Raw genomic sequence first — 26,644 nt, 5'->3', positions numbered from 1 at the left:
CACTTTTTCTTGGTTTTCCACCACTGCAGCCGGAACTCAGAATTTAGACTCTCCAGGTATTAAGATTTTCTATCAAATCTACTAGATAAGCTTCTCGCCTCCTCTAACGCCAACTCTGGATTGAAGAGAACTCCTATGTTAGCTAAACCGTGAGAATTTTCAAACGCAAAAGGAAGGTTATTTGTTGAGTTGATGCTATAAAAATGAGTCACTGCCCTATTTTTTAAAGAGGGGGGGGGGAAACATTTTACAAATTTACCATCATAGCACAAGCTCCTGAAATTTTAAAAAATGCACAGAATATAATGCAAGCAACAAACCTTTCTGCGATTCATGCTTCTCTGTTTTCCCTTGGTAGTCAAATCCCAATGCGCTCTTGTCTACCCTGTCAGCCTGTACTCCATATTTCCCGCCAAATCCACTTGAGTAGTCTGAGAAACGAGCACATTGAAAAAATGTCAGAAACTGCATGGATGCCGGTTGAACAATTCTGAAGATGATGCTAATTAGTGGCACCTCCTTCAATAATTACCTCCCTACCACCCTTATAACTATGAAAAGAGTGGTTTGAAGTGTGTTAAAGAGTAAATATTTGGCATTTATGTAATAGTGACAGTTACAGTAACTTTACTGAAGGATATCTGATACGTTAGGGGTAAGGCCTAGACAGTGTACCGCCATGCTCCTCACATGATTTTGACGTGTGAAGGAAATGAATGCCCTAATAAGGCTTCCATCTGAGTGGCTATTCAGTTAGGAACAGACTCAATACTGAGGTACTAAACACAAATGATATTCTGCAGAAAGTCTCTTGTAACAAAAGATCCTCTTATTTAAAGGGTCCCATCTTTTTTTTTTAAAAAAAAAACCAACCCTAAAAAAGGAAAGGATTTGCCACAACTCATTATTTGAAAGGTCAATTCTTCTAACTGTGTCATTTGCCAACAGTGACATGGAATGACAGGCTTAACATTCCTGTTCCATAAGCCTTCATGAAGAAAATACAGTGGTACCTCGGGTTAAGTACTTAATTCATTCCGGAGGTCCGTACTTAACCTGAAACTGTTCTTAACCTGAAGCACCACTTTAGCTAATGGGGCCTCCTGCTACTGCCGCACTACCAGAGCACGATTTCTATTCTCATCCTGAAGCAAAGTTCTTAACCTGAAGCACTATTTCTGGGTTAGCGGAGTCTGTAACCTGAAGCTTATGTAACCCGAAGCATATGTAACCCAAGGTACCACTGTACTGGAAAAGAATTCTGCAGCAGCATTTGTTGTGAAGAAGAAAATATGAATTCTACACAAACTCCTCAGAATGCTTTACCTTTCTGAGAAGCATGTTTCTCGGTTTTCCCCTGGTATTCAAATCCCACAGCGGACTGCAGAAATAAATAAAAAAATTGAAAATTATTTTAATAACAATAAAAAGTATTACAAGATATTCTAAACAAAGAAGCACCCCCAAGTGGTATTAATAAATGACACTTACATGTGAATCATCTTAATACAGCCGCATCAACACCTACACTATAAAAATGTAGGAGGCAGCTATCAAACGCATTTCTAGAAAGACAGGAAGTCGTTTACCTGGTCAACCCTATCGACTTGCACACCAAACTTCCCACCAAAACCTTTCACCGAGTCCACCTGGGAACAGTGCTGAGAAAGCTTAGACTGATATTCATGACCAACAGCTGACTGGAAGAACAAGAAAAGACACATTTAATATAAACATTGGACTAATTAACTTCCACCTAGAGGAAGGAAAAACCTATTCATTCAACACAAAACTGAACAAGCACTATGGTTACTGGGTCCTCCCTGTGGAACCCCAAAGAAACTATAGAAATGACATCAGAAAGCTAAGGGCGTCAATGAACAATTAAGAGCGCTTTTAAGATTATTCAAACAAGTTAAACCATGGCTGCTCTGTATTTCTAAGAAAACATGTAACTTTAAAGGTTCAACCTTGGTTGCCTTTTCTACTTAAATTGTAGAAGACAAGCAAAGATTGCAGTCTTGGCTCCATGTATATTGGAGTGTGGGGGACCTTTTTGGCCAGATCATTATCTCCCCCATGCCAGAAGGCCAACTCTGACAGGTGGATGGGACCAGCTCCTTGTCAGTCATCTGTTGTCACACTGAACTAGATGGGACTGAACTCCCTGTGGATCAGCTGATGCAGTTGGTGGTTCAATCCTGCTTTGTGCAGCTTCATCTATACCTGCTTCACACCTGACATCACATATGACATCAGGTGGGCTGGGTTTCAGAGAAACAGCCTCCTGGGCCAGATGCAGAAAGCTGGTGGGCCAAGTTTGGCTTGTGGCCTGGAGGTCCCCATCCAAGATATATATGAACACGATCTCTTCAGTTGATATGATGTGAACATTGTAAAAATCCAGCTTTCTTGTTATTTTTACTTTTCCAAATAAGATTTCAAGTTCAAAATGTATTTATAGGTGCAAAGGCTCTTGAGCAAGTCACTGACAGGGAGGTATTTGGTCATTTCATGGACTAGACTGTTATAGGATGTGTGATCTTTGTTGCATATTTTGTTGTTTCTTCAACTTGGTAAATTGCCTTGTGTACAGCAATATAGAAAGGCGCTATACAAATTAAAAGTGAATGGGGGGGGGGGGAGAGAGAAATTCCATTACCTCAGCTTATAGGAGTCAGTACTTCCATTTACCAAAATATATACAGACTCAATTGTAAATAGCAAAGGGGGGGGGGAGCCAATGCACTAGGTGTATCATGGTCTAGAGAGGCAAGAAGGCCACAGGAAAGGGATAGCCCTTAACCACTACAAACTTCATTTTGAACTATCCTTGTGTGAATGTGGCCCACTTGGTATCTATGATAAATCAAGCATTTACTGTGGCTACCCCATCAGTGTGGAATGTCCTCCTGATGGAATTCCACCAAGCATCTCTGCTTCTTATTTTTTAGATGTCTTTCGAAGACTTACTTATGTCAATAGGTTGTTTCAGCTGGATAAGTTTTATGTGATCGGCCAGATTCTTATGACAGTTTCTGGTCTTTGATGCTTACCGTGACTGTATATGTGCTTTACACGACTTTTTTCTATACAAGTCGTCAGTATATTAAATATTGTTACAAAGAAAAAGTATTAATAAAATAAAGGCTGCCATTACTGCGCCAGCTATTATACCAGAAAGCATCTTCCAACTGCAAGAGAATTCAGCTAAAATTGTGCCTTCAGTGTGCACTATGTTGTGTTGTGTTGCTATCCTACAGGAAGCCACCAGACACACTCTTCCTTTCCCAAAGTCTCTATCAAGCATTAACAACTTCCTCCACATTTGGTCTCCACATTTGTCTTCCTGCAGAGCAGGAGAGAGATGCTAAGCATGTGCCTTATCAAACAGGAGCTTTTCTAGCGCGCAACTTGCCATTTCTGAGTTTCAAAATAAATTAATAACAGAGTTTTCAGCATGGGAGGAGGTACAACAGGCTTCTATTCCAAACTGCAATGACCAGAAACAAAATCTATTGGGACTGTGGGATAAACAATTTAGTGATTGTACCAGGTTTGCATAAGTCAACTGCAGATCAGATTTAAAGAGAAAGTTCTAGTAAAATCATAGCCTCTTTCATCAGCTGAGGTAGTTTCAACTTGACCCAAGAGCTAGTTCCTCAAATCCTGTGTTCAGAATTAAGATACTTGGGGATTTTCCTCTTCATCATTTGTCTGCTGAGGTAAGAGCTTGTGGTTGCTGCAACCCACACTCAGATTTACTAACCACAATTCTCCTTCATGAATTGCAAGGATCAGAGGCCATTTACTGCATGCCACAATGCAGGCCTAGAGTATTGCAGTGTGTATATTCCACCTGGCACCACACTGACTCATATCAAGCACGGAGGCAACATGTCTCTTAGCAAATTTGGCCAATGGCTTTCTGCAATTCTTATTTTAGACTCCTACTACCTCTATGCCTCAATCAATAACAACCTTTTTTCTTTTTAAGCCAAGAATCCTCAGCATTCTCAATCAATTTCAGTTGTCCTTCTAGCCCATTTGAGCACAGAAGTGGTCTTGGTTTGCCCTCTGAGATCACCTTTCCCAGAAGGCAGTCATGAGGGTTTCAATCCTGTGGGTTCTCCTAAACCTCTCAGCGGCTTTCAAGTCTATCAGCAGTATTACCCTTCTGTCATTTCAGCTCTAGGCAGGAGGTTTTATTTTTAATTCAATTTAGCTTCATGTCCTTAATATGACTTCCCCACCACCACTGTCTTTATACTCTTAAGTGTTTTGTTATTGAATTTGTTTTATTTCTTGTTGTGGGATGTCCTAAGAACTCTGTTATTGGGCATTGATAGTGAGGGTCTGTAGAGAGAGGGAGAAGATGTCCAAGGCTTGATTCATGAATGGAAGTCAGCATGAATGTCAATTATGTATATGAGGTAGACATTTCCTCAATTTAGAAAGTGTACTGGAAATATTAAGCACCTTCCCAGGAGCAGGACATGACCACAAGGTCTTTTCACTTCCCTGCAATTAGAAAGCAAAACTAAGAGCTGGACGGATTGCCAAGTCAAGTCAGACCAACTTTTCCACTATCCCAAGTTCCCTGTCAAAGGAATGCAACAATAGCACCAGACACCCAGAAGCAGAAAGAGGGACAGGACATTTGAGCATGAGGCAGGGTCCAAGAAAGCCTGACGAGGCCCCTGTTTGGCACATCAGCCGTGCAAAATCTTCTGCACTTACTTTGTCCATGCGGTCTTGTTCCACACCAAATTTTCCTCCATAGCCATGGGAAGCTTTTGGTCCTGTTTGAAGTTCCTTCTCCTTGAGAGTCTGATGCTCTTGGGATACATTCTCCCTCAGCTTATGAATGCTTTTTGAGACAAAACCAATGAAAAACAAGAGAAATTGCAGGAATAGATGCCACTTTGATCTAGCTCTCGCCTCCTGTGCCATTTTTGCCCTTAACATTTTTAATTATCTTTAGGAAGAGAAAGAAACTACATCAACTCCTCCCATAATTAAATAAAAACCACCATTTGCATACCCGTTTCAGAATCCTTCTACATTATTCCCACCCCTCTGCAAACACATACCTTGCTGCTTTAAACAGAGGAAGAAACCTAGGGGAGGAGTTCAATGTCGTACTAAGGTTTCAGCTTGCCAAACAAAGCAATCCCTCCTCTCCTTCCTCCATGCACTGTTCTTGAGCTTCACCCAACCCTCCCAGAGCCAATTTTGGGGAGCACATAGGGGGCGGGGGGGGGGGGGGACAACCCTGTTGTGCAAACAGAAGTCAGCTTCTGCTGATGGGACTCATTAGCTGAATCCTGCCCGAGAAGTCTGCAGTAAGGAAATTCAAATGCTAATACTGCAGTGCATTACACATCCAAAATGCAAAATATTTTAGTGCTTTCACCATCCTGTCCAGATAGTTCATCAATCATCCAAGATTTCGCAGAGCAAAAATAGGATTTCTTGGGCTGACCGAAGTGCAAGAAGTCACAGGCTATACCCATCGTATCATATATCTCACACTGTGTGGAGCTGCCTTTAAACTATCTGTCCCGCAAATTGATATTGTTATAATTTGGCTATTATTGGCTATTTATTAGCATTATTTATACTAATAAAAATTTACTTATGAAAAGAATTAAATTAACAGTCCCTGTTTTATTGCTACCTTCTTAGCAGCTCCTTTTTGCATCTTTTTTTCCACCTGGAATTCATCCTTCTTCACCATGGGTGACTAAAAATTAAGCACAGTACTCCACATATGGCCCCAGTCACCTGTAATGCAAAGGGCCACCATTTTCTACTGCCCTACCAGAAGTGCTTGAATGTACCCTGTTTACAGCCCATGACATTGTTCAGAAAAGGGCCGTTCATCCAACGCTGTTCCTCCTAACAATAAACATGCAGGTGCTGTCTGCCCTGCCACCTTACCTGATAGCGCAATCTGCATTCTTGTACTATTCCAGAGATGGAGCTACTTCAAGCATCAGTGTACAATGCCAGAGGCTATGCTGCTATTATGGCTTACCATGTTTCTAACATGCCTTTAGGAACAGGCAATTGTCGCAAAAATTTCCAAACTATGTTTTGAAGCATACCACGGACCAAATGACCAGAGCCGAGTAGGAAAACTGGTTCCTCAACTGTGTCACATGCTCAAGAAACATTTGTTTTCAATATTTAGAGCAGAAGGCCATTACAGTCATACCTTGGTTTTCGAACAACTTAGTTCTCGAAGATTTTGGCTCCTGAATGCCACAAACGTGGAAATGAGTGTGCCGGTTTGGAAGCTATTTTTGAAAGCTGAACATCCAAGCGGGGCTTCCACGGCTTCCGATTGGCTGCAGGAGCTTTCTGCAGCCAATCAGAAGCCACGCTTTGGTTTCCAAACATTTTGGAAGTCGACTTCCAAGGTACGACTGTACTGATGTCTTCATAACCTTCAGATTTCATTACAGCAATACTATCTACCTTTCAAAACTGATCATTAGGTTACCATTCAGGTAAGTTACATAAGGTTAGGTTTTTTGCCAGCTGCAGGCCCAGCCTTAGACTGAAGTTGAACTCTCACCAGAGAAATAAGAATGGCTGCAATGCACAGAACTTCGGGCAGAAGATCTGAAATTTTGCCCTTCTATTTCTGAGACAGTGTATGTAGCAATGAAGGTGGTAGCTGGAAGCAGTTTTTCACTTCCCTTTAGAACATATAAAAACATATGAGCCCTCACAGTGACAGCAGTGGGCTGGTGAGAATGCCATGCAATTAATATCTAAACCACAATTAAGAGATTAAGAGTGAGCTGTCTGATAACATGCTTATACCCCCCACAGTCTCTCCCTAAAGCAAACTCCTTACCCAAAGTTAAAGGGCATTTCGACACCGATATTATCAGCAGCTAATGTTAACTACCTGTTTAGCCAAGGATTCTTGACCAGCTTCAAACTTTGGTTAAGAGCCCTGGGTTAAAAGATGAGGCCCATTACGTGCGCACAGCCGCTGTTTGCTGTTTTTCCAGAGCAAGGCTCTTTTCAGGCTGAGGACTGCATTCCCTTCAGGGCAATATTTGTGGTGGGTGGGGCCAGAGGCAAAAATGAGAGGAGCAACAGATATGCATTTTAGCTTTGCACAGTAGGCTAGTTTCCATATATGCAAACACTCCACCCTGCAAGAGACATGCTCAGTATTCACATTCCAGCCAGGCAAAAACACTTGAGGAAGGAAGGATGTGGCTGGGAAGAGACCCAAGGGCCAGAGGGAGAGGGCTCAATGGCCATATTTGGTTCCCAGGGCCTAAGGTTCCCTACCTCTGCTCTAGAAAAGGAATAGCGTGCCAAAACTATCACCAGAATCAGTTTTAAGACCATGAAAGAAGTGGCTTACTTGATGTGTTCTTGGTGACCAGATCCCTGCACAGTTTTAGCACCCCAGCGCTGTTCTTTTTCACTCACATCATTCTGAAAGTACACAGGAAAGAGAAACAGGTTAAGCAGCAATTACAATTGAACCAGAGCGTTCAGAGGTGAAAGAGACTTTAAGGTCTGTAACGACAGCAAATCCTACAATTGCATCCTCCCTGCCTCTTCCCATCTGTCACTGGCCATTTTGGCTAATTTCAGTTTCATATCTTGCCCTCTTCCAACAAGTCCTTCAGCAGGAGAAACATCCAGCTACTAAAAAACCCAGTTAAATCCATTTATTTGTTGCGTACAAACATAAGCATGTCCCTCCCAATGACTCTCAGACTTTGACTTAAAAAGGTAAAGGTACCCCTGCCCGTACGGGCCAGTCGTGTCCGACTCTAGGGTTGTGCACCCATCTCACTTAAGAGGCCGGGGCCAGCGATGTCCGGAGACACTTCCGGGTCACGTGGCCAGCGTGACAAGCTGCATCTGGCGAGCCAGCGCAGCGCACGGAAACGCTGTTTACCTTCCTGCCAGTAAGCGGTCCTTATTTATCTACTTGCACCCGGGGGTGCTTTCAAACTGCTAGGTTGGCAGGTGCTGGGACCGAGCAACGGGAGCGCACCCCGCCGCGGGGATTCGAACCGCCGACCTTTCGATCGGCAAGTCCTAGGCACTGAGGCTTTTACCCACAGCGCCAGCAAGCCCTAAATTACTTGCTTTTCTCTGATTCTAACTAGCATGGCTAGCATTTAGAGAAAGTGTCTAACCATACCACAAAGTCAGGATCCGTTTCCCAGTCATCAGCACCATCATCTTGGCTGACACTGATAGTGTGGCCTGCGCTTGCTTTCCACATCTGAAATTTCAGAAGAAACAGTGACATTAGAATAAAAAAGGTTTCATACTTGCAGTACAAAATAGTTCTGCAAGAATCACATTATTATTGCCAGGAAAAATATATAGATTCCACCCTTCACCCTCTAACCCAATGAAAGGTTGGTTAATGGCTTTGCTATGGTTAGATACTGCCAACAACTGCAATTCTAATGGGTGTACATTTAGCTAACCCCACATTGTTGCAAGCTGAATACATTTTAAAGAATCCTCTTGCCATTATTCCACAGCTAGGAATAGTTACTGGCATAATTTCAAAGGAAAAGGAGGAAATTCATTCCGGTAAGAGTCAGCATGCATATGTTTGGTTCATTCATTCATCTGAAACACATTGTGAACCAGCAACAGAAAGGGAGGCCAGTTCAGAGAAGGCATGACACAAGCTGAACTGTTTAGCCAGCTCACCTCTGCACACTTACAGCAATAGAAGATAGTTTTTGCTTCTACTGTTATTTATTGCAGTTATGGAAATAGGTGATTTTAAAGGTAGCTTCTCTTTATATAAATGAGTTTCAACTGAGATAAAAATGGCCATTGGCATTAATTAAAGACATGTGGACAATCTGGAGCAATTTCTTGCCTGCCCACACAAGCAGTTTGAAGACCACCCGGTTCCATAAAGCTCAAATCCTCTCCCCACAAAACATACCAGACCAAAAATAAGGCTGCAATGCTCTGTGAGTCACACTGAATTCAGCCAGGCTCACTTTAGAGTAAGTGTGCTTGGGATTACATACAGTTATCAACATTCAGAGAGGATCAGAGGTACTGCACAACAGACAACATTTCAGCCTCTCTTCTTTTGCAGACGCAAGAGATACTGAGTTTTCCTTTCCAGCTCTAACCTTTCTAGTTTTCCACTGAACATGGTTAGCAGCTCAGTGGCTTTAAATTTCCTATGCAATTTGCTGTTCTGGCCAATTTCTTTCAAACCAGGCTGGAGAGAAACGTTATCCATGAGTCATTGACTCACACAATTTCTGGAAAAGGGGTAAGGGGGTGGGGAATAGAGAACTCAGACAATCAGACACGCTGGCTACTTTGTTCTACTGATTCTTCAGCAGCCAGAGAGGAATATTATTACTGTATTATTATTATATTTGTACCCCACACATCTGATTGGGTTCCTCTAGCCACCCTGGGTGGATTCCAACATATCAAAACATAATAAAACATTAAAAGAATTTATCCAGACTGTAGTCAAGAAAGGAGGGTGGCATGCAGAGTGTATTTTATACAGCAGGAAAGTAAAAAGTGGTGTAGCAAGTCAACCCCAATTGCCTCAGAGGAATTTTTTCACATTAGCTACCCATCCTATAGGTCTGTGCTGTAGAATATAAGGTTACTGCATTTGTGTACATATCCTCCCTAAGTGAGCAAAGAGCAGGCCTCAAAATAATACCTTAAATTAACCGTTGTCAGTAATCTCCTTTTCATGGGTATTTGGAGTTTCTTGACTTGTACACATTTCTGCAGGTATACTACATATACTGTATGTGCCATTTGGGTCAGAAAGTCAGATACATCCAGCATCTATTAATTTTAGGATTACAGGCTTCTCTGTGCCTTTAAAAACAGTCTGGCATGCAAATACTGAGCAAATGAAGCTTTTCATATCACTAGTTCAATATCAGGAAAACGGTTTGCCACCAACCAGTGTTAGGTAAAATATAAATACACTCTTGATCACTAAACCATGGTTTGGCCATCAGGTAACATTTTGTCTGGACCCAGCTTCTCACGTTGATTAGAAAAAGAGGAATGAGGGAAGCTATGGTCAAACGAATGTTGGGCTCCCAACTCTCTCCAACCCCAGCCAGCATGACCAATGGTCAAGGTTGATAGAAACTGTAGCCCAGGAACATTTGGGGGTGGGGCACAGGCTTGCCAGTCCTGCTCTAGGAAGTGCAATGAGGTAGGAAATAAAACAGAGTGAGACATAGACAATTAGATTCAAAGCTGAAAAGGCAAAGCAATGACCACAACAGAAATAAACATCTTCAATCAGCACTCTTCATTGAAACAGTGGATAGTCCAGTGGTATGTGGACTTCAGAACGAAAGAATGAATGAGTCCAACTTCTGCCTGCGCCATGAGTAACATTTTGTGTGACTGACTGAATCACAGGCAATGAACAACCACAGAATTGCAAGCCGTTTCCAAAGGACAGTATCTGCATCCAGTTGAACTGTGCTCTTATCTGGATTCCGAAAGCACACTGTATCACAGGATGACAAGGGTAGGCCCGGCACACATCAACAAGAATAGGCAGTAGTTTTCAGACACATGATCTGCAGCAGTGCTCATGACCTACTGCCTCCATAAACTACTGGCTCACGTGCCGTGGCCTTTCGATAATTATAAACAAGGAAATGTGTCTAACAAGCGCAAATAGGCATCCCCTCAATGCTCCAGGAAAATCATTGTGCATCTCCCTATTGCATTAATGGCTAAGAAGTGGGTGGGGGTGGGGTTCAATCACAGGACAAAGAGAAGGGCTATTAGCGTAGTGGCAGAGTGCCTATTAGGCACTCAGGTCTCCAGTTTCATCCCCAGCATCTCCAGGTAGCCTTGGAGAAACCTTCCAAGGCATGTAGACAATGCTGAGCTAGGTGGACCATTGCTGGGTGAACCTGGCAGCTTCATATCCTAGAGACACTTACGGGTTATTTTGATGGTCACCCTGCCAGAGTTCTTACCAGCTTTAAGCCTGCGGGGAGCAGCACCCCCAAGATGAAGCTGTCAAATAACTTCCTTCCCCTGAGATCCCACACCACACACCACACAGTGATATTCTCCTACTCCGGACAAGCCCATCCAGTTTTCGTATCCACAGCCACTAGCCTAAATTGCAATCCATGCGCCCAGGAACATGCCAACTGCCCAGGGGGGCGGGCAGTCCTCTCTCCAGCACGATGCTGCCCCCACGAGCAGGCACGGAGCGCGGGCACGCCCGGCGAGCGGAAGAGCGAGCCGGGAAGGCGCTCCCCTCCCTTCGGGAATGAGCGTCCCAGACAAGGAAGCAAGAGCAGCTCAGCCCCCTTCGATCAGCTGCCTCTTCGCCATCGAAGAACAAAGGGCGATCAAAGCGAGGCAGCCCACCCAAGCCAGCCACGGAGATGCCATGTGGCACCCCAGCCCCCACTCCCTCCCTCCCTATACGACTCTTCTCCTTCCTCCTCCCCTCACAAATCTCAATCTGGGCTGCTCCAGGTACGGGCCCCACCTTGCAGCGCCGATGCCCTAGTTAGATCCCAGAGATGGCCATGCTGCGCGTGGCGCAGAAATCGGAGCCAAGGCACCCCCTCCCCACTTGATTTTTTAAATTAATTTTTTTAAGCCCCCACGCCCGGCTGCAGCACCTCCCCGCTCCAGCCAAGACCCGAGTCCCGCTACGAGCAAGCGGATCGCGGGCGGCAGGGACCCTCCCGGCTTGCGGATCTTGCTGCGCCGAGGAGCCTCCCCGCGGCTGGCGCAAAAGGCGAGCGGCGCGAGGGAGCACCTGGCCGGGCTCCTGCCACTTACTTTGTTCCCAGCCCACTTCCTGGCTGCCCAGGCGCCTTCCTCTCCCGATGCAGCGTCTCCTCGCTTTCCCCTGCTGGGGCTTCCTAACTCGGCTGGTGCTGCAATTTCCGCCTCTCCCAAGATCCCGTTTCCTGTTTTTCATCACAGCGCGTCATCAGGTGGGAGAGGACTAAAGCGAGCTGCCGGTGGTGGTTGGCACTCGGCTCCGGGCGGGCTTTGCAGCAAGTCCGCGGAAAGGGGGGTCGCCTATATTGGAAACCCCGCGATGCGTCCCTCGCTTCGCCTATGCAAAAGCTCCCGGACCCCTCTCTCTGCGCCGCCTCTTTCTAACGCGCTTGCTCGGGTCCCCAGCCCGCTATGGGAGCATCGTTTCGTACCGAAGCGTGTAATGGCTTTTGCCATTCAGAGGGTGGGAGTGGGGGAACCCAGGCCGGTGGGTGGGCGGGAAATTTTACTAGCAATTGGATCACAACGTCGATCCAAAAGTATACCACGTCTCACTGATCTGAGTGGGGTTGGCTCCCAGCTAAAATGGGCATGGGGTTATTTAACAAAATTTGCATACCGCCACTAGTACAAAAGACCTCTAAACGGCTTACAGTAGATAGCCTAAAATATTAATTTTTTAAAAATCATTAATAACAAGTCACATAAAAAAATAAGCTTTAAAATAACATCTGTAATTTTAAAACCGTTGTACTTACTAAAATGAGGCATTAAAATTGCATGTTAAGATTACATGCCTGGGTAGCCTTGCTGGAACTAAAATAGTTTTTAGTAGGCACGGGAAAACCATTTGGAGAATGCACCTGCCTAATATCAATGAGCAGAGAATTCCAAAGTGTAGGTGCTGCAGCACTGAAAGGTTGGCTTCTTGCAAGCGTGGAATGAACATTGTATTGCACTTGTAAAAGCACTAGTCCCACAGACTGAAGTGGCCGACTGGACACATATGAGGCAAGGCCCCCCCTTTAAGAAAACTGGCCCCGAGTTGTTGAGAGCAGTAACATATTGCCCTTGACCTGGTAACATACCGGCAGCCACTGCAGATCTCTGAGCAAGATATGCTGAGAGGGTCTCACTCCTGTCAGCGATCCTGCTGCAGTTTCCAGGCCAAGCACAAGGGAAGTCCTGCATAGTAATCCAATACTGAAGTCATTAATGCCTGAACATTAAGGTGCAACAAGCTATCCCAAGCCTGTTGCTGCACCAGTCAAAGCAAACAGAAGCCACTCCTAGCCACCGAGGCCTCCAATCACAACCCCATCCAGGGACGGCAACTGGCCAATTTCTCAGACACAGGAAACCATTCACCCACAGCGCCTCCATCTTACTGGGATTCAAAGCTCAGTTTTTTTCCCCTCGTCCAACCCACCACTGTGTCTGGGCACCAGTCCAGGTCCTGCACAGCCTCTCCTGATTGAGATGTTGTGGAGAAATAGAGCAGAGTATCACTAGCATACTGATGGCACTTTGCCCCCAAAATTACAGCCTCACATGACCGTTTGTGTAGGGCCATCACAAATGAGGAAGAAAGGAGCTGGAGGGATCCAGGGCTTCGGCAGAGGGAGGACAAAAGCAACAGTCTTTGACCTGGAATAACGGGTCACTTCCACTTTTCTGCCTCAGGTTGTTTCCCTTCTCCCCAGCCAAGCTCCTGTAGAAGAGAGAAGCACTCTAGCTGCTTTTGCCAGGCATGTGCATGGGAAGAAGAGGTAAACAGAACACTCTTTTTACCACCTGCAAGTCCAAACTTCAGAGATCCGTGCTTTAAAAATGGCATTTCTATAGCTTAAAAAAGTTGTCTATTGAACTCCAAATAATAGCAATGATGTTGGAAACTCATGTTTGGGGCACAGAGCAGAGACCGACTGCTTAAAAACATGTATGTATGTATTGGAAACTGTTAAGGAACACTTTTCTACTCTTTGGAAACCTGCAGCTTAAAAAAAAATGTTCTAGGATACAATTTCCTATAGACCTTTTTTAGGGTAAATGAGAGATGTTGCACCATTGGGAAAGAAGAGCAGTGATTCACAATACAGTTTAATGGTGGCAAAAATGTGAAGAAGAGTCTAGAAAAGCAACTTAATTTCATCTATGGAATTTATAGCCGAATGAAATTTGGAACATGACTGTTATATGCTAAAAAGCAAGTTTCTAAAAGCTTCTCTTAAAACTGTTGTGGCTGACCTCAACAAGATTTCCAAGTATTAGCACCATCGCTTGCTTCATCGCATTGCTTCAAAATGTGCAAATCTAGCCCTGCTCTCTCTGTGTGTCTATCATTCTGCTGAATAGGGCCCAGAGAGCATCACTGTTCCCAGGAGAGAATATTCTACAAAACTGAAGCAGAAAACTTTTCTTATGGCATGGGGAGAGAAGAGCCAGCCAGATCTCAAGTGATGGAAAGGCTCATGAGGATCTAAGTCAGCTCTCACCAGCCCTAGCCAACATGGGCAATGGTCAGGGATGATAGGAATAGTTATCTGGAGGACACTTATGGACACTGGGCCTTGGCTCAACCTCCTGGAGACCCAGAAGCCAGTCAGGGCTGGGGGGGTGTGTTGACCAATCACGAGGGAGTGGAGAGTTGAAGAAGAGAACCTGACATAAATGGTCAGGTAGCGCTTAGGTGGATTTTAGGCTTTTAAAGGCTTGGCTGGGTGGTCAGGATTTCGCTAGGCTGGGCAACCCAGATTATTTCTGAGGGGAAGGAAAAGATTCTAGGAGGAGTCTGAAAGTGTTTTACTGGCTGAGTAAATAACCATTCTTGGAACAATTAGTTTAATTAGAAACAGGTTTAAAGTAAAGCTTTAAGTAAAGTTCTTAATTACTTCTGTAAAGTGATCTGACTGAAACAAAGTATTGTACCTTCCCAGAGTAATCACTGAGCTTTAACCCTCACTGAATGTGTATAAACAAAATTCCAGTCTTGTTTCCAACATGCCTCATTCATACTTTGATCTACTGGTTGAGGGATAAGTGGCCTCAGGTTTTCCTTTATATAAAGAATCCTTGCTGCTGCATTAGTAAACACTACCATGTACAGAGAATCTCTGACCTCTCAATAATTATTGTCGGGAGGTGTTTTAAATTTTAACGTGCCTTCAACCTGGTCATAGTACCTTGCTCCCATCTTTACTGAGGGAGTTTGCCAGTGTGCCAGACACCACACTGACTACCCAAGGTCTAAGATACTGATACAGAATTAAAAGGGGAAACTGCTGGGAACATTAATCTTCCTCCTTTCCAGGGTTTGAGTTGCAAGAAAAGAAGCTGCAACTCCTTGCCTCTAGGGTAGCAAACATCTGTTTCGTTTGATTCTGTGCTTGCACCTCAAAATGCGAGCGGCAAGTTGTGAACCGCTGAGATGGAAAGGAAAAGCTAGGGGAAATGTGTGATTCATCTGCATTGAAATGACTGCAGAGAGAACCGAGGCTGGTTCCTGTTATCATTCAATATTGAGGAAAGCACATTCAACACAGAGTTGCTATAGCTACCAGAAATATTAATCTGTTTCTACACTAAAGTGCTAGAATAGCATAGATGGGGGGGGAAAGGGGGGGGGGATAATCCCTAGATTACATGACAATAGCTCCTGGTCACAGGGCTAAGCAGCCATTTAGAAAACAAGAGGATGGCAGAAGGCAACAGCAGTTTCATCAGTTCAACTGTGGGGTGAACTTCAAAAGGTTTAAAAGCAACCTACTTACTGAAGCATTCTGGAAATGCTTGTTTTATGTGGCACATTTTGAGACAAATTTTCATCAGCAGGGTTCCTGCACACAGCTGAGGTGCTCAGCCATGCATTGTTATGCAGGCTTACTGCGAAGTTGCACTGGAGTCCAATGGAGTTAACCATCAAAGCCGCAATCTAATGTAGGGCTACACTTTAGGAACGTAAACAGACTGTGACACAGCACAGGCGGTGCTTTCCAGATGTTCTGGGTAATTCACATCAGTCCTCAGCCAGCATGGGCAATAGGAGAATGGGAGTTGTAGTGCAAAGCTACTAGAACACCACATTGTGCTACACCACAGGTAGCTTAATTGTCTTGAAGGTTATGGGACTTGCCTCCGTTTAAACCAGCCTCACCCAAGTTGTAGTCTATTTCTGGAAGTTGTGCTTCAAAATCATCTGGAGGGCATGTGGGCTGGGGAAAGCTGGTTTCAGCAAAGGGGAACATGACTGGATGCTTCACAAGAAATCTCATCCACATCAGTTAATTACTTGAAATCTCACTTCAAAACACTTCAAGCGCCATTGTTGGCAGTGGAAAAAAATGCTTCAGTACTTTATTGAAAGAAAGCAATAAATAATACTGTGATAAAAATAGTTCAAAAGTACTTAGTCTGTACATATTTTGTTACATAATCAGAAGTACACATAAAAGATTAATAGAAAAAAACAACAAAACGGTAACAATGAATTTCAGTCGTACAATTAAAAAGAGCCAAAACCAAAACAGAAAAAGACATGCTGTATATATTATTGCATAATAAATAATGCACCATAATCTGAACTCATTCCTCGCTGGCCTCTTAAAGATGCTATTTAAAAAAAGAATGATGCATTTTCTACTTATATTGGTTGAAATGGCTAACGCTATTAACAATTAATTTTTTGTCCAGAATTTAAAACAAGTTTATAAATATATGCAAAAGATGGCGTAAGAAAAATAAGGCCTTTTTAATAGTTGCACTACTACACGCTTTAGCCTCATGGGCCATCAGCATTTTTGTCATGAGACAGTTGCGCATCATGATTGGTCCACTTAGAAGAATTGCATCAGTATTTTTCCGAAAAACAGTTTCACATCAAAATACAGGAGAGCACTTTGTTGCCTATTGAGTACTATTAGGAGCTATCCTCGGTTAAGAGAAAATATTTCCGCTTATGGCTTATGCTCAGTCAATGAACATAGACTGTACAAATATAGCCACAAAAAGTAGTTATAAATGAGCTCACCAGGTCTCACACACATTTCATAGTATTCAAATAAATCCCACATTTTAGAATTTCATTTAAAGCAAGTTATATTGAACAGAAGACTTAAATAAAGCCACATTAAAATCATATGCTAGGTGGAAAAAGTAGAGTTATGAACGGAAATAGAAGCAGGAACCATGCCCACTTTATTAATAAACATATGCTTCTCTGAAAAAAATGGGATTTATTTAACATTTTAGAGCTAGCTAGCATTTTCCAAATGGCAAAATATATATACTGCTTGAGTCAGGATACCTTTACAAAGATAGTAAAATCCTTTTCACCTGTGTTTATTATTAAAAACGTATTACTGATAATTACAATAACTGCATAATTTACAAAAACCCTACATTGCTTATAGGGGTAGATACAAGCATTACAGTACATTCAGTTGAAGAGACTAAAATTAACAAATCGGCAGTAATTTGATTTATAGACTGAATACAAAGGTAAGTAATAAGACTCACATACACTTACATAAATATAAGAAACATTTAAGTCTAAAATACTTTCTCTATAGTACTCACAAATTCATCTAATTAAAAACTCTGTAATAAAATATTTCAAAGTGTTGATTTAACAAGTATTAACAAGATTAAAGATTTGAATTGTTTCCAAAATACGGTCTTTGATTCAAAATGTTTCAGGTCATCTGTAGAAATAGTGGGGATAAACTGAAAATAAAGTAAGACTCAGTTAGTTGCAGAAGTCAAGTCGGGAAAATGTATGCACCATCTCTCTGATCTAAGGAATGACAAGCACAGAGGGGAGACTACATGCAGTTTTACTCTCTTTTCACAGCCTCAATCAAGGGAGGCAGTGAAAGCCTCTCACAGTGCCAACTGGTTGTCAGGCAAAGGAAGGGGGGAAACCAAACTCTGCCCAGACTTCCCTTTTCCTCTACATCCAAAAGCTGATCAGTTGTATGGAATATTTTATAAATCAGTCTTATATACAATAAAATGTTATGTATTCCCATGCACTGTCTTCCCCAAAGATATAATTAAGGCAGACATATTTTAAACAAAAACCAAACCATTTACTTGAAGAGGCTGATCTAGCCATGGGCGTAGCCAGGCTGCCCCCCTGCCTTCCCTTGGTTATACCCATGAAGGCAGCCTTTATTCCTTAAAGCAGGATTATAAGGGCTGGACAGAATTTTAAGGGTAAGGAGCAGCGTCCTGCATGGCTTTTTGTTCATTCACTTACCCAGTACAACAGAATAAAAATTTTGAAGTATACAGATGTATTTGTACTTACAATACTACAAACCCCAATACAAGTTATTTGCACATTACATAAAAGTTCCCCCTTTTCAATCTTCCAAAAACAAACTAGAAAGCCCGGTGCTGAAAGTACAGTTATCAGCGCATGGAAATATTTATTTTTTTACATTTATCTAATGTAGATTTATTTAAAATATTTATATACTGCCCATTTCACAAAGACAACAGAAATACAGAAATAAATAAAGAAGGGGGTGTGACTCCTGCGCCCAGAGCCTTTCAAAAGGTGTCCCCACAGAACTCAAACTTATGTCTAAATTACGAAGTTTAAAAAGTAGTTTGGGGACTAGGTGTGACAGCTGTTCAAAGGGGGATTATATATTGAGGCTGTATGTGGACTATCACACCAGCTTCCTCTTTACAGCTGCTTGGCTGAATCACAAAACTGCTTTCGAAATTCATGAGGCTGGACAGCAGTTTGTGGTTCTGGGGGACATCTTCCGAATCAATGTGGACTTCAGCATGCCACAGACAGCAACCAGAAAGATGTCAAGAATGTGTTCCTATATTTGTATACTGTAACTTTAAAAACATCAATGCACCACAATGAGGCTATCACTGTTACTTACCAATAAAAGGCTTTAGCATGAATAAGTCCTTACTGTAGCAGAATCCAATCTTTGTGTTGCTGATACATTGCCTATTCCAACAATCAGGAAGACATGCAGAACACAGCATGCAGTTAGTATTAGAATCACATATCAATGCAGTTACAGTAACAACATAAAGTTACAAAATGTTAGCTACGCAGAATGTAACATAATTGGCTACATATTCACTACTTTGTATTTGTAAGCCACTTTATGAAAAGGATGGGAAAACCTTGCGCATATTGAGGGCCACCGATAATTGTCAAATTGGCTGCAGCCCACCAAACTACACCAGCATATACCTTCCATTCTCCTAAGTAGGTCAAAAGAACCACACGCCCCAATCACAAATTTGGGAAAAGTGTCATAGCTCAATGGCAAACCACACGCTTTGTGTGCAGAGGGCCTCAGGAATTGGAAGCAATACTAATGGACCAATGCTCTGAATTGGTGTAAGACAGCTTCCTAGGTTCTTTAACAGATTTATCCCTGGAACAGCATTCAATGTGGTGCCTGGGGTCATGAATTTATAAGCCTCATACTAGCTATATTCACATGGCAGCTTCTCACTTAGGTGTTTAAGGTCAGGTGACTCCTAGCCTTATGCTCCTGTGCCAATACTGACCATATACCTGACTAGCATAGCCCATAAAAGAACTAATCAAAATGAAGAGAGGTCAAGGAAAGGGGACAGCTCAGTCAGTAGAGAATTTCAGGGTCATGGGTTCGAGCCCCACATTGGGCGAAAGATTCCTGCATTGTAGAGAGTTGAGCTAGATGACTCTCTTGGTAACTTACAACTCTACAATTCTATAAAACATGAGAGAGGGCACTATAGCAGGTGTCCCATCTGCCCTGAGGGAGGCAGCTCTGTGTCCCTTCGTTAAGATGACCTCCCTGGACCCAGAGTATTAAAACTATTGCCCAGTGGCAAATATACCGTTTTGGAGAAAGGTGTTTGAGAAGGTGATGGTGGCCCAGCCTTAGGAATGCTTGGAAAAGCCAATTACTTGGATCCATTCCAATCTGACTTTAGCCCTGGTCACATCACTGAAACTGCCTTGGTTGTCTTGGCTAATAAATATCATTATTGAGAGAGCGCATCTGGGCCAGAGACTCCCCACCCTGTGTTAAGGAATCAGGTTGTTTTCTAGTAAGACCTGCATAGCTGGTAGAATCTACCACTTACAGCTGTTGAATAATACCTATCCACCAAGGGGACTGGAGAAGAACACCATACAAGCTCAGCTGAAACTGGATTACGTACAGCAATAATACTTTGTGGATTGCATGCAACAATATTGCATTATGTGCTACATGGATAATAGATTCAGATGTGTTCCATTACCACACAGAGATAAATGTTTTTTTAAAAGATTTCTAAACCATTTGAAGACAATCCTAAAGTTTGCTTCATTAGATCTCACAGAAAGTCAACAGTTATTAATGCTGAAATAGTATTACTAATGCTGCCATCATTCACTGACAAATTAAAGCATTACTGAAAGTCATGCACAGGGTTAAGTCCTCCCCGCTCCCCATACAAAGAAAGCAGACGATTCCACTTACAACCTCAGGCATAAATCATCAGCATGCTTAAAAAAAATAAGCACTACATTACCATCAATTTGCATCTTCTTTGGCTGCATAGAAGGTGAAGACATTGAGGTGTTAACTCTGAAGTTTGCAGGGAGAGTCTCTGCTGATCCAGCTGCTAAACCCCGTATGTCCTTTGGTCTGAACTTCTTCCTCCATGAAGGTGCTCGTCTAAAGCTTTTGTCATCATCCTATCAAGTTAACAAGTGTAACAAAGATTGAACATGAAAAAAAGAAATGCAATACACTTTAATATATGATTAACATACAACACAACCATGATATTCAAGAGGGCTCAGAACATTGTGCTTTGATTTAGATTCTTAGATGCTTTGAAACCACATATTTTGCACGTTGTTGATTGTTTTATTGGTGATGTACCGTATTTTTCGCACTACAGGATGCACTTTTTCCCCTCCAAAAATGAAGGGGAAATGTGTGTGCGTCCTATGGGGCGAATGCAGGCTTTCGCTGAAGCCTGGAGAGCAAGAGGGGTCGGTGCGGACCGACCCCTCTCGCTCTCCAGGCTTCAGGAAGCTATCCGCAAGTCTGGGGAGCTCGGCGGGAGTTCCCGCCGGGCTCCCAAGGCTTGCGGATAGCAGCCTGTTCTGGGGGCTGGGGTCGGGGGAAGCTCGGGCTTCCCCCGCCCCAGCCCCGCGTCTGGGGAGGAAATATTTTTTTTCTTTATCCCCCCCCCCAAAAAAACTAGGTGCGTCCTATGGGCAGGTGCGCCCTATAGGGCGAAAAATACGGTATAAAAATTCAATATTCATGCATCTTTTTCAAAGACTATCTACTCCCATGGCTGTCAGTATCTGAAGGAAAGAAGTTTACTCATCTTTCCCCCGTCTAATAGGAATTTGCAGATACTACATTAATTACAAATATTCAGTACTGAATTCCAAATTAATGCAGAAAAAAAACGTTTCTGCAGCCTTTTGTGAGAAGGGCAATTATGTTGCCATTTTGTGTACATTGAACAGTTTCCTTTTTGCTTTGTCTGAGAAAATAAGCTAAGCAAAAATTTAGCTGGACAGACAAATCAAGCTGTGAGTTTCCCACAAAATTCTCATTGATGTGGACGAGAGAGTGATTCAAATAGCTTGAGATCTCCAGGACTACAGTTCTCCTATGGTTCTAATTCAATCGCTGTAGTGCCTATTAATTGGCTACCTACAGCCCTGAGAAATAAACAACACAAGCAGTATTGTAAACTGAACTTCAAAAAACAACAACAAAAAAAAACCTTGAAAAGCTTACTACCTTTTTGTTAAACAAGGACAAACAAGACAGTTGGCTTTCCTTTTTGTGTGCCTGGAAATTCCCTTTGCAGGGCTACTCTTTCGTTCAATCAAGCCTCTTTCCACTCAGCTTTAACAGCTCTGGAATGCTGGAATTCCCTTGAATTTGAGTTCCCTTTGGCACTGACCACTCCCCTTTTCCCTGAGTATCCCTTGTCCCTCACCCAGTTTGCAAGTTCCCTCCTGGTGTGTCCTGTACCTCACTGAATCACCATCACCTTCTTTGGCATTTCCAACAGAACGTAAGGAAGGAAAGACAAGGTGATGTTATACTTCTTCTTTTTTAAGCCTTTTCCTTCTGTGAATTCCCCTCCGACCAGCTCTCTTCTCAGAAGCAGAAAGCTACAGTGCACAGCTGTACCATTCATCCCACAACTCCTCCTCCTCACCCTCTTGTGCTCTCCCTCTAGGAAGCCTTTCAATAGTTAATCATCCTTTTTGAGATAAAATCAAGAAACTATTTAAATTCATTGAGAAGGAGTACAATTTACAGAAACTCAGCTGTCTCATAAACAAAGCAAGCCAGGGATAGCATCCATAGATCTCCAAGAGGGGTTGGAGGGTGTATATTGTGCTCTGTTCTGTTGAGATACTGAACAACAATGAACCAACACTTATAAAATTTGACCTTTCCATTTGTCCCTGTTCACTCTTATATGTTTAGTCTGCTTTTTTAAAATCAAGGCTTACTTGATTATATGACTGCTCAGTTCTTTCCAGTGCTGCATAACCATAATTAAACCTCAGTTTCTAGAAAAGCCCTGACCTCACCTCCATTGCTCCCCATGGTAAGTGGGCACTTTGCCACCTAAAGTAAATGATCCTAAAGTTATTCACACCTGACCGCTTTTGTAGTTTGGTTAGTGTGCTACTTTGGGGGAGGGGGAGTCCAAAAACACACTACAGTTAAAAGTCCCCATAATTGAGCCCAAGAATTGCTGCAGGATTTCATTAACTCATGGTGGCTGTATGTACAAGAAGAAGGAGGAGTTTGGATTTGATATCCCGCCTTTCACTCCCCTTCAGGAGTCTCAAAGCGGCTAACATTCTCCTTTCCCTTCCTCCCCCACAACAAACACTCTGTGAGGTGAGTGGGGCTGAGAGACTTCAAAGAAGTGTGACTGGCCCAGGGTCACCCAGCAGCTGCATGTGGAGGAGTGGAGACGCGAACCCGGTTCCCCAGATTACGTGACTACCGCTCTTAACCACTACACCACACTGGCTCTCTAATAAGTCTGGATGGAATCATAGAACTAAAAACCAAAATACTCACTTCATCAAACCTCCTGTCTGTGCCCATAACTAGAAGGTTGTTGAACTCTCGTTCCAGCACAGCACGAGCCTAAGTGAACAAGAATTAGCAAAACTTATTTCAAACTTTTGGGTTACAGTTGAAGAATCTATATGAATAAGATATTGAATATCTGGCACCAAGAGTCAACATATGTTTTCCCACTTCTGCCTTCAAAAAACGTTAAATCCCAATCCCACAGATTCATTATGCTCTTTGACACCAATACAGTATTTCAGGGTTAAAATATGCCACACACTACAAATTATTATTCAGTGCTATATTCTGATAATGAGTAAGAATCATCCCCATCAAATTATTTCTGCATTATTACCTGTGTATTTTGAGTGGGAATTTGTAGAGAAAGAGCTAATGCATTGTAATCAAAAGTTTCATCTAAGGCCACAAGTGCGCCATGAACTCCACTTTCTATAAGGTTATTTGCATATTCTTTGAGACCAATCGACACCACCCAGTGAATCATTCTGTCATTGCTCCAGACAAGGACATCTGTAGGGGGGGAAGTAAAGTTATGAGTTATTAAAAAGTTGACAATATATATAAAATACAATTTCTTTCAGGTGTGGTTCCTGTACTGCATACTACTGAAGCTTAGAAATAAATGTTGGGACTGCATTGCCACTTGATTAAAATTAGTATCAAATGAAGTGTTTTATACATTGTCAACAGTTTGTATTGTTCTGCACCAAATACAGATGGGACTGTAAATACGGAAGGTATGAAGCAGCTAAATGTCTGATACTGGCATATAATGGTTATGAAATATTCCTTCAACACTGTAGACACTGGGTGGAATCTAACATTGCACAAGGCAACTGACGTAAACCTTTCTCCCCTCACCCCTGTAATCTCCCCAAAATTGTTCCAGAGCATTCCCCAGCACTCTGGAATAGATCTTGAAGGCACATAGGTAGCAGTAGGGGAGGAAAGGAAGACCAAATATCATTGCAGGAGCTCAGTTTGTTGTGTGAACTGAAATCTACTGTGTTTGCTCATTGAGTGTTGGATACAGCTCTTAATATTAAAAAACTTCAAGGCAAATATTTCTAAACATTAATTATTTTGCATTTGTTTGCTTCAAGAATTTGAATACTGTTTAATCACGGTAGTCTCTAAAACACAATTTTAGCAAACTTTATGTATCCTTTAAAGAAACAGAAACATCCATAGCATTCGAAATCTGACCTCAAAGCTCCTTGTGCAGCTATTCCAGTCTCTTTTGATGCCTAGCATTTCTCTCTCACTGGAGTTGCAAATGCGCTTTTATTATATTAATTTTACCCACTCCCTTTGGCTAAATATTTCCACTCAAGTTAGATGTTGTATTGTGTTTTAATTTGTTGGAAGCCACTCAGAATAGCTGGCGCAACCAGTCAGATGGGCAGCATATTGAAATATTATTATTATTATTATTATTATTATTATTATTATTTTATTATTTATTCTTGCAACTACGAGAGTAAGTACTATTTAGAATACCTGTATCTTGCCCCATTAAATTGCACCACAAGGGAGAGATCAGAACAGCACTAGTTTTTTACTGCACATATTCTTCCTTCTTTCACAAATGAATAGGGCCAGTAGTTGTACATATAATTGTTTAGGAAGGAAAAGAAATATAGGCACTTGTTAACAGTTCAAGGGTATTTTAGGTAGCACACCATAGATTTAGTGGCTCCAGTATGCAGTCAAAACGTTCTGAACACAGGACCTAACAACACTATGCTAGACCCCATAAACACCAGCTCTATACAAAATATAACACTGGCATGAATCTACCATTGAACATACTTGCAACTTGGGAGATTTTACAACCAACAGAAAATATAGGATCATGATTTCATATACTTCTCATAAACAGTGTCAAATCCAGGAAAGAAAATGGCTACCTTTAATCTCATTCAAACCTTCTTCTCTTCTTCTTTCAAGTTCTTTTCGGTCATAATTTAATCTCCGCAGACACATAATGCCACACTGGAAACTATTTCTGTTAAAAGGTTAAAAAGGAAATAGGCATTAGGAAAGTATGTTGAAATGCACAGACCAAATGCTCGTTAATAAAGACTATTTTAAATCTATTTACCTGTGAAAACTGTCAACCATTTTAAGTTGACCACGGAGATCTTTTTTAGTTAAATGGTCCAGCATTCTAGCATCCACAAGACATTCCATAAAATAGCTGCGATACTGAGGGAGCCCCAAACTGGGAAGCCACTCGTTGCCAATCCACTCATGGTTCATATCACCATAGGCTAAGGTCTATTTAAAGAAAACCATTGAAGTGTAATTTTAAATAAGAAGGTGTAAAATATTTAGTCAGTGCCTTACAGTTTCACACAAGAAAGAGGTTGCAACTACTGAAGATGCAAAGCAATGTTTTAAAAATTAAAACCACTTCACACTTTATTTATACAGCAACTAGCATTTATTTAGGTGAACAGCGAAGAATGATTTGAAGACGCACATCGTCAAACTCTCTGATAGTGCCAGGGCTGCAGCTTCCTGGTACATTTCAATTCCCCATTTCAAACTTTGAGCTGCTTTGCACAACTGGGTAGGGCAAACAATGACTTGGTAAGACTGTGAGAACCTGCTCTTGCAGAGGAGCTGTTTTCCTCTCCTCTGGACTTTCATTTTGCTGCCTTGCACTGAGCAAAACTAAGTTCTCTCCTGACTAACCACGAGCTACAGAGAAATTTGTTCTTGGCTACAGCTCATGGTTAGTGAGAGGATGACTTAACCATGATTCCTGGTTTGGATGATACACTAAAGCCAAACTTTAGCTTAGGCAGCATGGTGCAGTTGTAAAAATGAGTATGGAGGGGCAAATGAGATCTGAGTTCCCCTGCATGTTTGCACTGCCTCAATGAAGTCGTATTTTGGCTTACCATGTCATGTGAAGCCATCCCTTCACGTGTTTACAATGTGAATCACTGGCATTGGCCAGCTACCCAAAGTGGGAAGTGGCTGCTGTTAGAAAGATGTTATTAACTTATTTAAACAGATTTTAGTTGAATCTGAATGTGTTGTGACAGAAACAAAAATCAGCAAAAGGCACACATTTTGTTGCTGTGCTATCACAAGCCGGTGATGAACCCCAGGAGAACAAGCCTCAAAATTAGGTAATATAATGCCAACCTCCATGCCAAATAATTTCTCAAAATAAATTTTGGGCGAGTTAACATGTGAAATATTTACTCATTAATTTCCCCTCAAAAATGTTTTTCAATGTATTTTTTTTAAAAACTTTTCTATGGTTAAATAAACTTTGATGTTTTACACAGAAGGTTTAAAAGAAAAGTCTCCAACCTGAGCCCAGCTTCCTTCCACATCTTCCTGATGTTACGTAATTAGAAAAGCAAAAGAACACACAAATGTTAGTATTTGTAAGTTTAGTAATGCAAGAAAATTCAAGGTGATGGCCGCAGTCCAGTGTGCAAAAAATAATCAAATGGCTTAACTGTGCAAACCTGTAGAAGGCTTAATGTCAATAAACTTATCAAAACAAGCATTATGGCTGTTGAAATAATAATAATAATAATAATAATAATAATAATAATAATTATTTTTTATTATTATTATTATTATTATTATTATTATTATTATTATTATTTATTTATTGAATTTATATACCACCCTATCCCCGAGGGTCTCAGGGCAGTTTACAGAATAAAATCAAGATATAAAACCACAAAATACATAATAAAATTATGTCACATTTTAGTATATGT

General features: G+C 42.0%; 2 protein-coding genes across 9 annotated transcripts in view; both read right to left on the bottom strand.

The window, feature by feature from the left end:
• The window catches only part of CTTN (cortactin), a 37,652-nt gene extending 17,279 nt beyond the window's left edge, over nucleotides 1–20,373 (bottom strand). The window contains exons 1-8 of one of the 3 annotated variants that reach the window (XM_083434720.1): nucleotides 20,326–20,373; nucleotides 18,684–18,754; nucleotides 8,189–8,272; nucleotides 7,394–7,467; nucleotides 4,741–4,870; nucleotides 1,590–1,700; nucleotides 1,327–1,381; nucleotides 321–431 (exon numbers count right to left, since the gene is read on the bottom strand). In XM_083434720.1, coding sequence (XP_083290846.1) covers nucleotides 321–431; nucleotides 1,327–1,381; nucleotides 1,590–1,700; nucleotides 4,741–4,870; nucleotides 7,394–7,467; nucleotides 8,189–8,272 — 565 coding nt within the window. In that variant the 5' untranslated portion in view covers nucleotides 18,684–18,754; nucleotides 20,326–20,373. Of the gene's footprint in view, nucleotides 1–320; nucleotides 432–1,326; nucleotides 1,382–1,589; nucleotides 1,701–4,740; nucleotides 4,871–7,393; nucleotides 7,468–8,188; nucleotides 8,273–11,835; nucleotides 11,963–18,683; nucleotides 18,755–20,325 lie in introns of those variants that run through there. The other 2 variants (XM_083434719.1, XM_083434721.1) reach the window with 2 other exon arrangements.
• Nucleotides 16,106–26,644, bottom strand: part of PPFIA1 (PTPRF interacting protein alpha 1) — a 53,764-nt gene continuing 43,225 nt past the window's right edge. For 2 of the 6 annotated variants that reach the window (XM_083422502.1, XM_083422503.1), the window contains 8 exons: nucleotides 26,223–26,249; nucleotides 24,997–25,172; nucleotides 24,803–24,900; nucleotides 23,227–23,402; nucleotides 22,875–22,943; nucleotides 20,326–20,491; nucleotides 18,684–18,754; nucleotides 16,106–17,502 (listed from right to left, as the gene is read on the bottom strand). In XM_083422502.1, coding sequence (XP_083278628.1) covers nucleotides 18,696–18,754; nucleotides 20,326–20,491; nucleotides 22,875–22,943; nucleotides 23,227–23,402; nucleotides 24,803–24,900; nucleotides 24,997–25,172; nucleotides 26,223–26,249 — 771 coding nt within the window. In that variant the 3' untranslated portion in view covers nucleotides 16,106–17,502; nucleotides 18,684–18,695. The remainder of the gene's footprint in view (nucleotides 17,503–18,683; nucleotides 18,755–20,325; nucleotides 20,492–22,874; nucleotides 22,944–23,226; nucleotides 23,403–24,802; nucleotides 24,901–24,996; nucleotides 25,173–26,222; nucleotides 26,250–26,644) is intronic. The other 4 variants (XM_083422506.1, XM_083422504.1, XM_083422505.1 and 1 more) reach the window with 2 other exon arrangements.

Source organism: Podarcis tiliguerta (assembly GCF_965153285.1).
Source record: "Podarcis tiliguerta genome assembly, chromosome: 1".
Lineage (NCBI taxonomy): Eukaryota > Metazoa > Chordata > Lepidosauria > Squamata > Lacertidae > Podarcis > Podarcis tiliguerta.
The sequence above is the reverse complement of the archived record's forward strand: the minus strand, read 5'-3'. Positions and strand labels throughout refer to the sequence as shown.